Source organism: Oncorhynchus mykiss, chromosome 17 (assembly GCF_013265735.2).
Source record: "Oncorhynchus mykiss isolate Arlee chromosome 17, USDA_OmykA_1.1, whole genome shotgun sequence".
In the NCBI taxonomy this organism is placed as follows: domain Eukaryota; kingdom Metazoa; phylum Chordata; class Actinopteri; order Salmoniformes; family Salmonidae; genus Oncorhynchus; species Oncorhynchus mykiss.
Genome location: NC_048581.1, coordinates 24,618,881 through 24,631,274, shown reverse-complemented (window position 1 = coordinate 24,631,274; position 12,394 = coordinate 24,618,881). Strand labels below are relative to the sequence as shown.

General features: G+C 44.3%; 1 protein-coding gene across 2 annotated transcripts in view; it reads right to left on the bottom strand.

The window, feature by feature from the left end:
- Positions 1–12,394, bottom strand: part of LOC110493539 (VPS10 domain-containing receptor SorCS3) — a 220,722-nt gene that overhangs the window by 63,157 nt on the left and 145,171 nt on the right. For both annotated transcript variants that reach the window (XM_021567876.2, XM_021567877.2), the window contains exon 4: positions 11,815–11,973. In XM_021567876.2, the coding sequence (XP_021423551.2) occupies positions 11,815–11,973 (159 nt within the window). The remainder of the gene's footprint in view (positions 1–11,814; positions 11,974–12,394) is intronic.

Below are 12,394 nucleotides of genomic sequence, written 5' to 3'. Positions count from 1 at the left end.
TGTATTCTCATATAGTATACCGTATCACTAAACTTGTAAGCGGAAAATCTAAAGTTGCTAGTAGTATACACTTGCCAAATAAAACAATTATCCCATGAGATGAACTTCAAACTCTAATGGAGCCCACTTTACTATAAACCAATACCAATTCCCTCTCACATTACGGTGACGTATTACCCACCACCGTCCCCTTGGATCTTAATGGGGCAAACATCTGCACTACCGCTGTACAATAACAAATGATAGCAGCGTTAAAATGGCCCTGAACTGCTTTGGTTCAGAATGTCACCAAATGTGTAATCTCTGGTGGGGAGGAATGATGGCTGTTGAGCTCAGTCATCTATTCCGCTCTGTTGGATTCGCTCTGCAAACTCATCAACAACAACCTCCACCTAGAAACCCATCCACCTTTTATTGGTGTAGTTTAGTGGTGTGTAAAGAGATTTTAAAAAGGTCCATGTTGTGTTTGAATAATGTGTGTGGATGTGTAAGTAAGTATATTACTTTTGCATGTCTAGACTGTGAAAAAAAATGTGGTGATTCACAATGCTAATTAATAATACCCAACTAAGTACTTAGGCTCGGTATGTCTGCATTGTTATCCAATTAGGCATAATTGCGCTGTGAAGTGCTATGAGGTAAACGCAGAGAAAATGACACTTAGTTCATTGCTAAAGGCAATATGGGCACTTATTAGTCCATTGTTAAAGGCAAAATGGAGGTCTGCATTGTCATTGTCATGACAGTGTGTTTCAAATTAAAGTCCATTAAAGGTGTCCTGAGAGGACCTGCTGGGTCCAGTGAAACACAAGGAGAGTCGACTTGTTGCAGCTTCAGCTGACAAATGGGCTGAGCACTAAAGATACCTGCCATCTGGAGGGGCATTGAGCTGAGAAATGCACCACAGTGGAGGAGGAGGCGGAGCAGACATTTTGTCTCTGGACCAGCAATACCTTGCAGGGTCTCATCCAGGTCTAAGGGGGGCGGGAGAAGGGAGACACTGCGGTGGTGGTGGAGGCCATTTTGGATTTAGATCAGCACTGTTAGTAAATAAATAGACAGGAGTGTGTTTTTATTGTGGAGGAACCATTTTGGGGTCAGACTCCACAGCACCTTGCTGGTCCGGATCATGACAAAGTGGGCCTATGCACTGCGGTGTTGGAGACTGTGGAGGCCATTTTGGCTCAAGATCAACATCACCTTCCAGGATCAATTTATGAGGAGGAGTGAAACTGCTGACATAAGGAAGTCATTTTGTCATACAGTGTGTTCCATTGCAGGGTCTGCACCACATTATATAATACAACCACAGTTGGATACTAAACTTTTACTACCTGGCTACAGGTCCGGGAACACACAAACAGGGCAGATGCTGTTGCTTCTGCTAACACAACACAAGCTCTTTAATCAGAAAAATGGTTTACTGCTCTCTCTGTATTACAGTACCTATTTATTTACAGTACCTAGTATCTATTTAAGTCTTGTCGATGTCAGAAACGGGAGGTTTTAGAATGAAGAATCAGTATTGAGCAGCAGAAAGGTGCCAGCCGCGGATTACAATGACAAGAGATGATCCTGTAAGTGAAAGCACTCTGGGATTTATAAATTCACTGACTCCTATCAGACAAGGATTGATTTAAACCAGTTTATCTGAAGGAGACTCCAACGACAAGAGCTGAAACCCATCCACAGAAAGGCAATATCCCACTTATTACTATTATTACCACAGAATAGAAGTTTTATGCATTTTTAAACAGTAAATTTAATTCAAATGAAGACAGAAAAACCCATTTTTTAAATGTATTTTCTCGCTCTGCATACGTTATTGAGACAGATGTCCCTCGTTGCATTTGGGCTAACGTTAATTAATTACATACATTTGCATCATTAGGGTGGATTAAGTCAAGCAGTGTTTGCTTAAAGAAGGACTGGAGGGACTGTGTGGCACGCTCAACAAGGCAGATTCCTACCATTTCCTGATTTGTTTTTGGTAGCTGCCCCCCTGGGAGAATGGAATGGAGAAAAATGATCCATTCAGCTGTGCCAACAGCCATCATTCGTTACATATATTTGTGGCCTGAGTGTTTTGAAAAGCAAAAACAATGGCAAGCAACAAATGTTGGAGAAACCTAATCCACAAGGTTAATGAGGTAGAAAGTGTCAAGAGAACGACCACATATGTTGTTTTGATGATATAACAGCTTAGCGATTAGCAACATTTTACCTCTCCCTGAGCCTTCTCCGTTTACACAACTTAGTTCTGCCACAAAAGTTATGTGCCCATTTTCCTCAACAATCAGTGTGTGATTTTCTCATTTCCCAGCCTGCCTCTCTCTCCAGACTGATTATACCTCCAAATCCTGACAGACTGACGGTGGGTTTGTCCAGATGTGGGCCACACCTCTTCAGTATGCTCTCTGTGAAACCAGGAGAAGCCAACAAACTATCCTTCAGAAATGTTCACATGCCCTTGAAGTGTATGGTTTGCTCTGGGCTGAACTCAACTCCGGTTCATGGCTTTATCTGAATAACAGAGAGAGGATGATAGGAGGAGGGGGAAGGGGGATAGGGGTCCATCTATCACTCTACTCAGGATGAGACAAATGGTACAATGTACATTTCAGGCTGTTCCCTCTTTCATTATTTAGCCCCCATTACTTTAATTTGATCCCCATCCAAAATGCACACTGTTGTTTCTTAAAATCACTATTCTTATACCTCCAGGTCACCTTGCTCTCTAAGTCAGTGTACCGTACAATTGAACAACATGTCGTATCCTATTGGGTTTCAGAGGATATTCCCTTCCAGCAATGACCTGCATCACACAAACTGGTACACTACAAAGTACGCTGTACCATTTGTAATGTTGCAAATGGACATGGCAGTTACGTCATTCCAGCTTTAGATACGAACCTATCGTTTAGTAGTCTGCCGTACAAAATACTACATAGCAATATCAACATCAAAGTTACTTTGAGCAACAAATACTGTTTCGTTTTTTCTGACATCATTGCACGCACAATAGTACAGCAGATGATGTACTTTGATTTATTTTTACTGCGATGCTGGATGTTCCTCCCCTCTGTTACTTCAACTAAACAAAAGCAAAAACAAATGTGCTGGGTGGAACAGTGGCACTTTTTCTCCTTATGGGGAGTTCAGCCTTAAAATAAGCTTGGGACTATATATTTCTATATACAGTATACTGTAGACGTTCTGGTTTATATCTCCATGGTGGCACGATGAACATATTAAAACCCCAACATGCATGTTATGAATGCACATACAGTTGTTAACGTGACAACCGTCCTGCCATGGACCTCCAATGGGATTTCCTAACACATAGGGAATGAACTAACAGCATTATACCACAACCCAAAACGGGCCCTGTCATATTCAGTCACTCGTTACCACTAGTCAACTGGTAGAGTAATTCAGCTTACCACATTATGCCAAAGACAACACAATGGCACAAGGACGTAATTAATGATAATTCTTTCATAAACAGCTTACGGAATCAATATTGTGCCACTACTCCTCAGGACATATGGTAGATTTTCCCTGAGAGAGGATAGGTGGAGACCGCATAATGATGAGACACTTAGTTTCACTACTGTACCCGATTTATAGGCTCCTGGGCAAGTTACGATAATTAGGGAATATGTGGGGAAGTAGACGGGGGGTACGACTAGAGCTGGGGGGAGGTGGATGGGAAATTACATCAAGGTTTATTCTGGTGAACGCAGCACTTTTGAACTATAGGTCTTTGATCCTCCCTCCGCACTATTTGTGCAATGGCATTTCGTGCAATGACGACTCCATATAATTTCACACTCCAATTAGTACAATACTAATGTTGTCCTAAAGAGCCAATCTCCGGGCCACAAGAAACAAATAAGTTCTAAGCCTCAAGGGCATCAAAGGTTTCCCATCCAAATAAAACTGGCACTGAATGTATGTCTAAGTGGAATATATGTGGGAAAGGAATTGCAGCGGAGAGCGAATGAAAATGAAAATGAAAAAGTATTCTCCTGGCATTTAATTGTGTTTGGTTATTAATGTCAAGGGGTAGGTAGATAATTACTCCCAGGTGTGTAGGATAACACTACAGGCTAGATATACTGGAATTGACCCTCTGGAAAAGTAATATCAATAATGTAGAGTACACCTTTGCGGGTACAATTTGGCTTGCTGTCCAAATCTACAGTACATGAGGCAGAATCGCCCAGATTTGGTATCTGATTGGAAGTTTTAGCACAAACCAACTCTGCGCTACTGCGACAAAGTATAGTCCAACTCCAGTATAGACCAACTTCAGTGTAGTCCAACTCCAGTATAGACCATCTCCAGTATAGTCCATCTCCACTATAGACCAACTCCAGTAAAGTCCAACTCCAGTATAGACCATCTCCACTATAGACCAACTCCAGCATAGACCAACTCCAGCATAGACCAACTCCACTATAGTCCAACTCCAGTATAGATCATCTCCAGTATAGTCCATCTCCAGTATAGACCATCTCCAGTATAGTCCAACTCCACTATAGACCAACTCCACTATAGACCAACTCCAGCAGAGACCAACTCCAGCAGAGACCAACTCCAGTATAGACCAATTCCAGTATAGACCAACTCCAGTATAGTTCAACTCCAGTATAGTCCAACTCCAGTATAGTCCCTCCAGTATAGACCAACTCCAGTATAGACCAACTCCAGTATAGTCCAACTCCACTGAAAGAGGAAGCTGCTTTGATAATCCCGTATTTCTAACAGATGAGGAAACCAATACTGTTGGCTGGCAGCTTCAAATGACCATAGACACTAATGGTTTCAAAATGACCATCCCTTTCACTATCGCTCTCCCTCAGAGAAAGACTTTATCATACTGATAAACAAGAAAAAAATGCAGAGCGGGTCATGTTAGTGACATATGAAAGTGGAGCCGGCCACAGAATGAGGCTGTTGGAATGTAGTTAGGAGGCGAGGTTCAGCAAAAGGCAGAATCCATCACGTCGACTATTACTTCTTCCCCACAGAAAAATGCTGGAAGGATGGCAGCTCTGGCACTGATACCCAGCTGATCCTATTTGCAGAGGTAAATGTCAGCCGTGTCCCTGGCCAAGATACTGAGATACACACTCTGACTTCTGTCTGTGACGGAGGAGAAGAGGGGGATCAAAAGGCAAGGACAGGGTGAAACTAGAGAGGGAGTGGGAGAAGTGTAATAAAGTGTCAGATTACCGTCAGTGCAAGTTCAGCGAAGGGACATATTTAAAACGTGTTTTCGCCCTCACTGTCACTGTAATATGGGCCAATTTGTTTCATTAAAATTAGGCGATTTTGACCCAGTGTCAAAGAGATCTCAGATAGTTGGGGGTTTGGAGGGTAAACTGAGGGAAAGAAGTGAGAATATTCTGGAGGCCCTGTTTCAAAACAGGTAAACAAACTTGAATTAATCATCTTCTCTCCCACTCCCTGTCACACACACACACCCTTCTACACACACACACCGTATCCCACCCACATGAATTGACAGCAGAATACCAATAAACTGACAGCTCCCCCACATAAAGGTTATGACGATCCTGAAATATCAAAGCCTTCAGGTGAGTGGATAGGAATTCTAAATAAACCCTGTGGACGTGTGGTCTTCACCAAGGGCAAGGAGGGCTACTCATAAGACATAACCCAATACCCAATAACCCAGTATCTGTATGAAGGTAGCCTGCCTTAGTCTTGCAACTGGGGCTTGGAATGCAATACAGAAGCTGCCCATTGTAAAAAGACAAAAGGATGTCATACCCACATACAGTCAATTCCAAAATATTTGACACCTTTTGAGAAAGATGATCAAAAAATACTATATTCAACAAATAATACAAAATACTGAGCAATGAAAAAAAAAAAGTAGATGATATGGTTTGCATGGCTAATGAGCTAAATGTTCATGTCATCTGACCGTAGCACAGCTTCCAATTCAGGTGCCAATTCTATTTAGCAATCTCTAGGCATTTACATTTGTTGGATAAGATGAAAAGAAGGTATTTGGCCACGTACACAAGTAGGGGGTTTGGTGTCTAAAGAAAGATGCATATGAAGAGAAGAACCCCATACCTGTAAAATATGGTGGTGGATCTTTGACGTTATGGGGATATTTGTCTTCCACTGGTCCTGTGGTCCTTGTTAAGGTCAGCGCATCATGAACTTTACCCAGTATCAGGACATTGTAGCAAAAAACATGTTTGTCTTTGCCTGGAGGCTGAAACTTGGCTGCAAGTGGATCTCTAGTAAGACAGTAATCTCAAGCACACATGAAAATTCATTAATGGTTGGTTATATGGTGGTTACAATCTGTGGTGTGAATTGAAGAGGCAGTCCATCAACTGGGGCTTTAAATTCAATATAAATTGGCCATCAGATGATGAAAAACCAAAAGGATGTCACACCTCCACCATATCACCAAAGGAACACAGGTGTATGGCAAGAAAGGCAGAGCAACGACAAAAAGTTTCTTAAACACGCAACAATCTGTTTCCTTGATGTTGGCACATGGTCTCCTCACTCCTTTCTCTATTTAACAGCACACGTCCATCCATCTGCAATTGTGACAATGTATACATCCTCCAAACAAACACCTCCAGATGTATCCTCAGCAGGAAGACCCACTCCACAACATCTTCTCCAGATTTATCCAAAGGAGGAAGACCCCCCTCCACAATACCTTCTCCAGCTTTATCCTCACCAGGAATAACCCCCTCCACAACACTTTCTCCACTTTATTCTCAGCAGGAAGACCCCCCTCCATAACACCTTCTCCAGCTTTATCCTCAGCAGGAAGACAACCCTCCACAGCATATTCTCCAGCTTTATCCTCAGCAGGAAGATCCCCCCCCCCCCCCCCCCTCCACAACACCTCCAATTTATCCTGAGCAGGACGAACCCCCCCTCCACAACATCTTCTCCAGCTTGATCCTCAGCAGGAAGACCCCCCCCCCCTCCACAACACCTTCTCCAGCTTTATCCTCAGCAGGGAGACCCCCCCCCCCCCTCCTCCACAACACTTTCTCCAAGTTTATCCTCAGCAGGAAGACCCCCCTCCACAACACCTTCTCCAGCTTTATCCTCAGCAGGAAGACCCCCCCCCCCCCCCCCTCCACAACACTTTCTCCAGCTTCATCCTCAGCAGGACGACCCCTCCCTCCTCAACACCTTCTCCAGCTTTATTCTCAGCAGGAAGACCCCCCTCCACAACACCTTCTCCAGCTTCATCCTCAGCAGGAAGACCCCCCTCCACAACATTTTCTCCGTCTTTATCCTCAGCAGGAAGACCCCCTCCACAGCACATTCTCCAGCATTATCCTCAGCAGGAAGGCCCACCTCCACAACACCTTCTCCGTCTTTATCCTCAGCAGGAAGACCCACCTCCACAACACCTTCTCCGTCTTTATCCTCAGCAGGAAGACCACACTGCAAAACACTTTCTCCAGCTTTATCCTCAGCAGGAAGACCCCCTCCTCAACACCTTCTCCAGCGTTATCCTCAGCAGGAAGACCCCCCCTCCACAACATCTTCTCCAGCTTGATCCTCAGCAGGAAGATCCCCCCACTCCACAACACCTTCTCCAGCTTTAACATCACCAGGAATACCCCCCTCCACAACACTTTCTCCAAGTTTATCCTCAGCAGGAAGACCCCCTCCACAGCACATTCTCCAGCATTATCCTCAGCAGGAAGACCCACCTCCACAACACCTTCTCCGTCTTTATCCTCAGCAGGAAGACCACACTGCAAAACACTTTCTCCAGCTTTATCCTCAGCAGGAAGACCCCCTCCTCAACACCTTCTCCAGCTTTATCCTCAGCAGGAAGACCCCCCCTCCACAACATCTTAACCAGCTTGATCCTCACCAGGAATACCCCCCTCCACAACACCTTCTCCAGCTTTATCATCAGCAGGAAGATCCCCCCCTCCACAACATCTTCTCCAGCTTGATCCTCAGCAGGAAGACCCCCCCCCCCCCTCCACAACACCTTCTCCGTCTTTATCCTCAGCAGGAAGACCACACTGCAAAACACTTTCTCCAGCTTTATCCTCACCAGGAATACCCCCCTCCACAACACCTTCTCCAGCTTTATCCTCACCAGGAATACCCCCCTCCACAACAACTTCTCCAGCTTCATCCTCAGCAGGACGACCCCCCCTCCACAACACCTTCTACAGATTCATCCTCACCAGGAAGACCCCCCTCCACAACATTTTCTCCGTCTTTATCCTCAGCAGGAAGACCCCCTCCACAGCACATTCTCCAGCATTATCCTCAGCAGGAAGACCCACCTCCACAGCACCTTCTCCGTCTTTATCCTCAGCAGGAAGACCCACCTCCACAACACCTTCTCCGTCTTTATACTCAGCAGGAAGACCACACTGCAAAACACTTTCTCCAGCTTTATCCTCAGCAGGAAGACCCCCTCCTCAACACCTTCTCCAGCTTTATCCTCAGCAGGAAGACCCCCCCTCCACAACATCTTCTCCAGCTTGATCCTCAGCAGGAAGATCCCCCCACTCCACAACACCTTCTCCAGCTTTAACATCACCAGGAATACCCCCCTCCACAACACCTTCTCCAGCTTTATCCTCAGCAGGAAGACCCCCCTCCACAACACTTTCTCCAAGTTTATCCTCAGCAGGAAGACCCCCTCCACAGCACATTCTCCGTCTTTATCCTCAGCAGGAAGACCACACTGCAAAACACTTTCTCCAGCTTTATCCTCAGCAGGAAGACCCCCTCCTCAACACCTTCTCCAGCTTTATCCTCAGCAGGAAGATCCCCCCACTCCACAACACCTCCTCCAGCTTTAACATCACCAGGAATACCCCCCTCCACAACACCTTCTCCAGCTTTATCCTCAGCAGGAAGACCCCCCTCCACAACACCTTCTCCAATTTATCCTCAGCAGGACAACCCCCCCCCCCCCCCCCCCCCACAACACCTTCTCCAGCTTTATCCTCAGCAGGAAGACCCCCCCCCCCCTCCACAACACTTTCTCCAAGTTTATCTTCAGCAGGAAGACCCCCCTCCACAGCACATTCTCCTGCATTATCCTAAGCAGGAAGACACCCCTCCACGACACCTTCTCCGGCTTTATTCTCAGCAGGAAGACCCCCCCTCTCCACAACACCTTCTCCAATTTATCCTCAGCAGGACGACCCCCCCTCCACAACACCTTCTCCAGATTCATCCTCACCAGGAAGACCCCCCTCCACAGCACATACACAAAACAGAAATATTTGAACACCAGAAACATGAATAAGGGTGTCATTAAACACAGGGAACACTTGTATTAAAAGACTGGTGCTAAGGGAGCTAAGGTTGAACTTAAACAGGCTAGATATTGTTAGGCTTCATCCTTTTTTCAGAATCAATGTTTTATGTCTGTCTGTGCTAATGTCATTTTATCTACACTAGCAGCTTTTTCTGAGGTAAATTGTCTGCTCTCACTAACACTTACAACTACATAATGAAACCAAAACCACATATCCCCAGGTGACCACAGTAATTGCAATGGGTACTGAATACTTGAACTCAACGCTCCCACAAAGTTAACATTTTGATGAACAGTACACAATACATTAGCGACCCAAGGCCTTGTCTCGCAGGTCCAACGAGGTGTGTGAGCCGACATGCAAAATGTTAAGAATGGAAAATAACTTAAATCGAGGGGACTTGAGTTTTTTAAAAGGTTAGTCTTCACTTCTCCCTTGAGACTTCCACCACTAGCTTCCTAACCCCCCCAACCCAATACATCTCAGACTATGAATGCATTCAGAAAAAATATAATCTTTGCTTTCTCACTTTGAATCTTACGGCAGGGAGGTTGTGACATGAATAACTGAACTGCACTAAAAAACTTGGGCCTGACGTTGTCTAGCATAACAGCTCTTGTCAAAAGATTTATAAGACAAGCAGCGCAAAAACTGAAGTCAATTAGGAGACTTGAACAGTTCAAAAGCCCCAGAGGAATAAGAAGAAAAAAGTTTTGTATTATGTTGAGTTCTTTAAGTGCTTTCCACCCTCATACTTTTTTGAGACATGTCACAGACACTCTAATTGTAGCGCCCTCAGTCAGAGAGAGAGAGAGAGTGAGAGAGGAACAGCTACATCAATAGTAATCATGTCTTTACACTGCCCACACATTCTGAGATAAGAGTCAAGAGAGGTCATCCAGAGTTCAAGAACTCTAAATCGAACAGCTTACTCCTGACATTGAGATAGAGAGATAGAGATTGACCTGCATTGAATACAAAAAGACTGAAGACAAATATTAAAGTGATCTGCCAAATCCCGTGACAGAGCTGTTTGAATATTTAAAAAAAGTAAATGTCCACAAAGGTATGTCTTCTGAGAGTGTTTCATGTCCACAAAGCTATTTATTCTGAGAGTGTTCCATGTCCACAAAGCTATTTATTCTGAGAGTGTTCCATGTCCACAAAGCTATTTATTCTGTGAGTGTTCCATGTCCACAAAGCTATTTATTCTGTGAGTGTTCCATGTCCACAAAGCTATTTATTCTGAGAGTGTTCCATGTCCACAAAGCTATATATTCTGAGAGTATTCCATGTCCACAAAGCTATTTATTCTGAGAGTGTTCCATATCCACAAAGGTATGTCTTCTGAGAGTGTTTCATGTCCACAAAGCTATTTATTCTGAGAGTGTTTCATGTCCACAAAGCTATATATTCTGAGAGTGTTCCATGTCCACAAAGCTATTTATTCTGAGAGTGTTCCATGTCCACAAAGCTATTTATTCTGAGAGTGTTCCATGTCCACAAAGGTATGTCTTCTGAGAGTGTTTCATGTCCACAAAGCTATATATTCTGAGAGTGTTCCATGTCCACAAAGGTATGTATTTTGAGAGTGTTCCATGTCCACAAAGCTATTTATTCTGAGAGTGTTCCATGTCCACAAAGGTATTTCTTCTGAGAGTGTTCCATGTCCACAAAGGTCCATCCTTTTAATGCAAACAAAATATAAACAACAACTATAGTGTACATTAAACAGCCCTAAAGGTTCTGTTACAAACTAGTGTAGTCCATATTCTAAAACGAAGGCCATCACAGACCAAAAGCTTAGCAAATTACAACCTTTGGATCGGTCCAGGTTTCATTGTTAGAACTGATATTGGGGTCAGTTAGCAACCAAGGTTTCGGTCTTCTCCCTCCTCCACCTCAGCCAGACTCCCCTGTGTGATAGCCATCTTGGTAGCTACGTAAGACTCATTGGCCATAATGGTAGGTCTTCTTCAAGGGGGGTTATATGGGATATGACCTGTGTGTGAATGGGGGGTACAGAGCTCTCCTCAACATGAGACCACTGTGCAGGGAAGGTTACAGATGAGAGCACTGGTGTATAGGACTGCATTGTCACTGTATGTGGTTTGCAGGCCAATTGTGCTGACATCTTCAAATATTAGAATGTTCCATAGCAGTTACAAGTAAAGTTACTGTGTAGTTGTAATCACGTTATAGCACAAACATGTTCGTTGCATCTAACTAAATTGCCATGGTAATTAAATAAGGTAACATCTAATGGATAACAATAATCAAAATTCTAATCAAAACTTCAAGAAGGTAAATAAATCATTAAATCACGGCAGAAGAATATTCAACGAACCAATACTGCATCGTTGGAACAGGGATGGAATTAAGTTAAAACATCAACAGCTTGGAGCTTTATCCGACTGTGTAACACAGTTCAAAATCCAAAGCATACTGTATCAAACAACCAACTGTGGTGAAAAAACGACATGGAGCTCACCTTCTGGTCGTGGCTGTAGGCTAGGGCCCAATCCTCCTGTGTCGGATGGAACAGAAGGCTTAGAATGTAGAAGCTGAGGCGGTATTTCTGATAGCTCGCTCCTTCATCCGAGCTGATGAGCACACTGCTCTCAAACTCAGGGTCTGTCAGCACCATTATCTGGAAGATAGGGAGAGGGGGGTGGGATGGAGAGAGAGAGAGGAGAGGGGTGAGGGTGAGAGAGGAAGATTGAGAGAGAGAGAGAGAGAGAGAGAGAGAGAGAGATCAAGGGATTAGCCATGTCAGCACTCTAGGTCTGGTGGTTGGCATGCAACATGCTGTTACTAGCGCTAACACCTTCACTTTGTTTTAAACTTAATTTTACAAATGTGCCTCTCGCGCTCTGTTGCCATGGTTTTTTGGCCTCTTCCAGTGCACTCACAGGTCTGTTCTTTGGTGCACTTTGGCTTCTGGTCACCTCTCTGCAGATATATTCCCTTTAATGAGATAGAGGTGGTTCAGAATGCCCCTGTAGACCTATAAGTCAACCATGAGGGGCCACAACACAACTACAACAATAAGTTGCTATGTTAAAGAATAG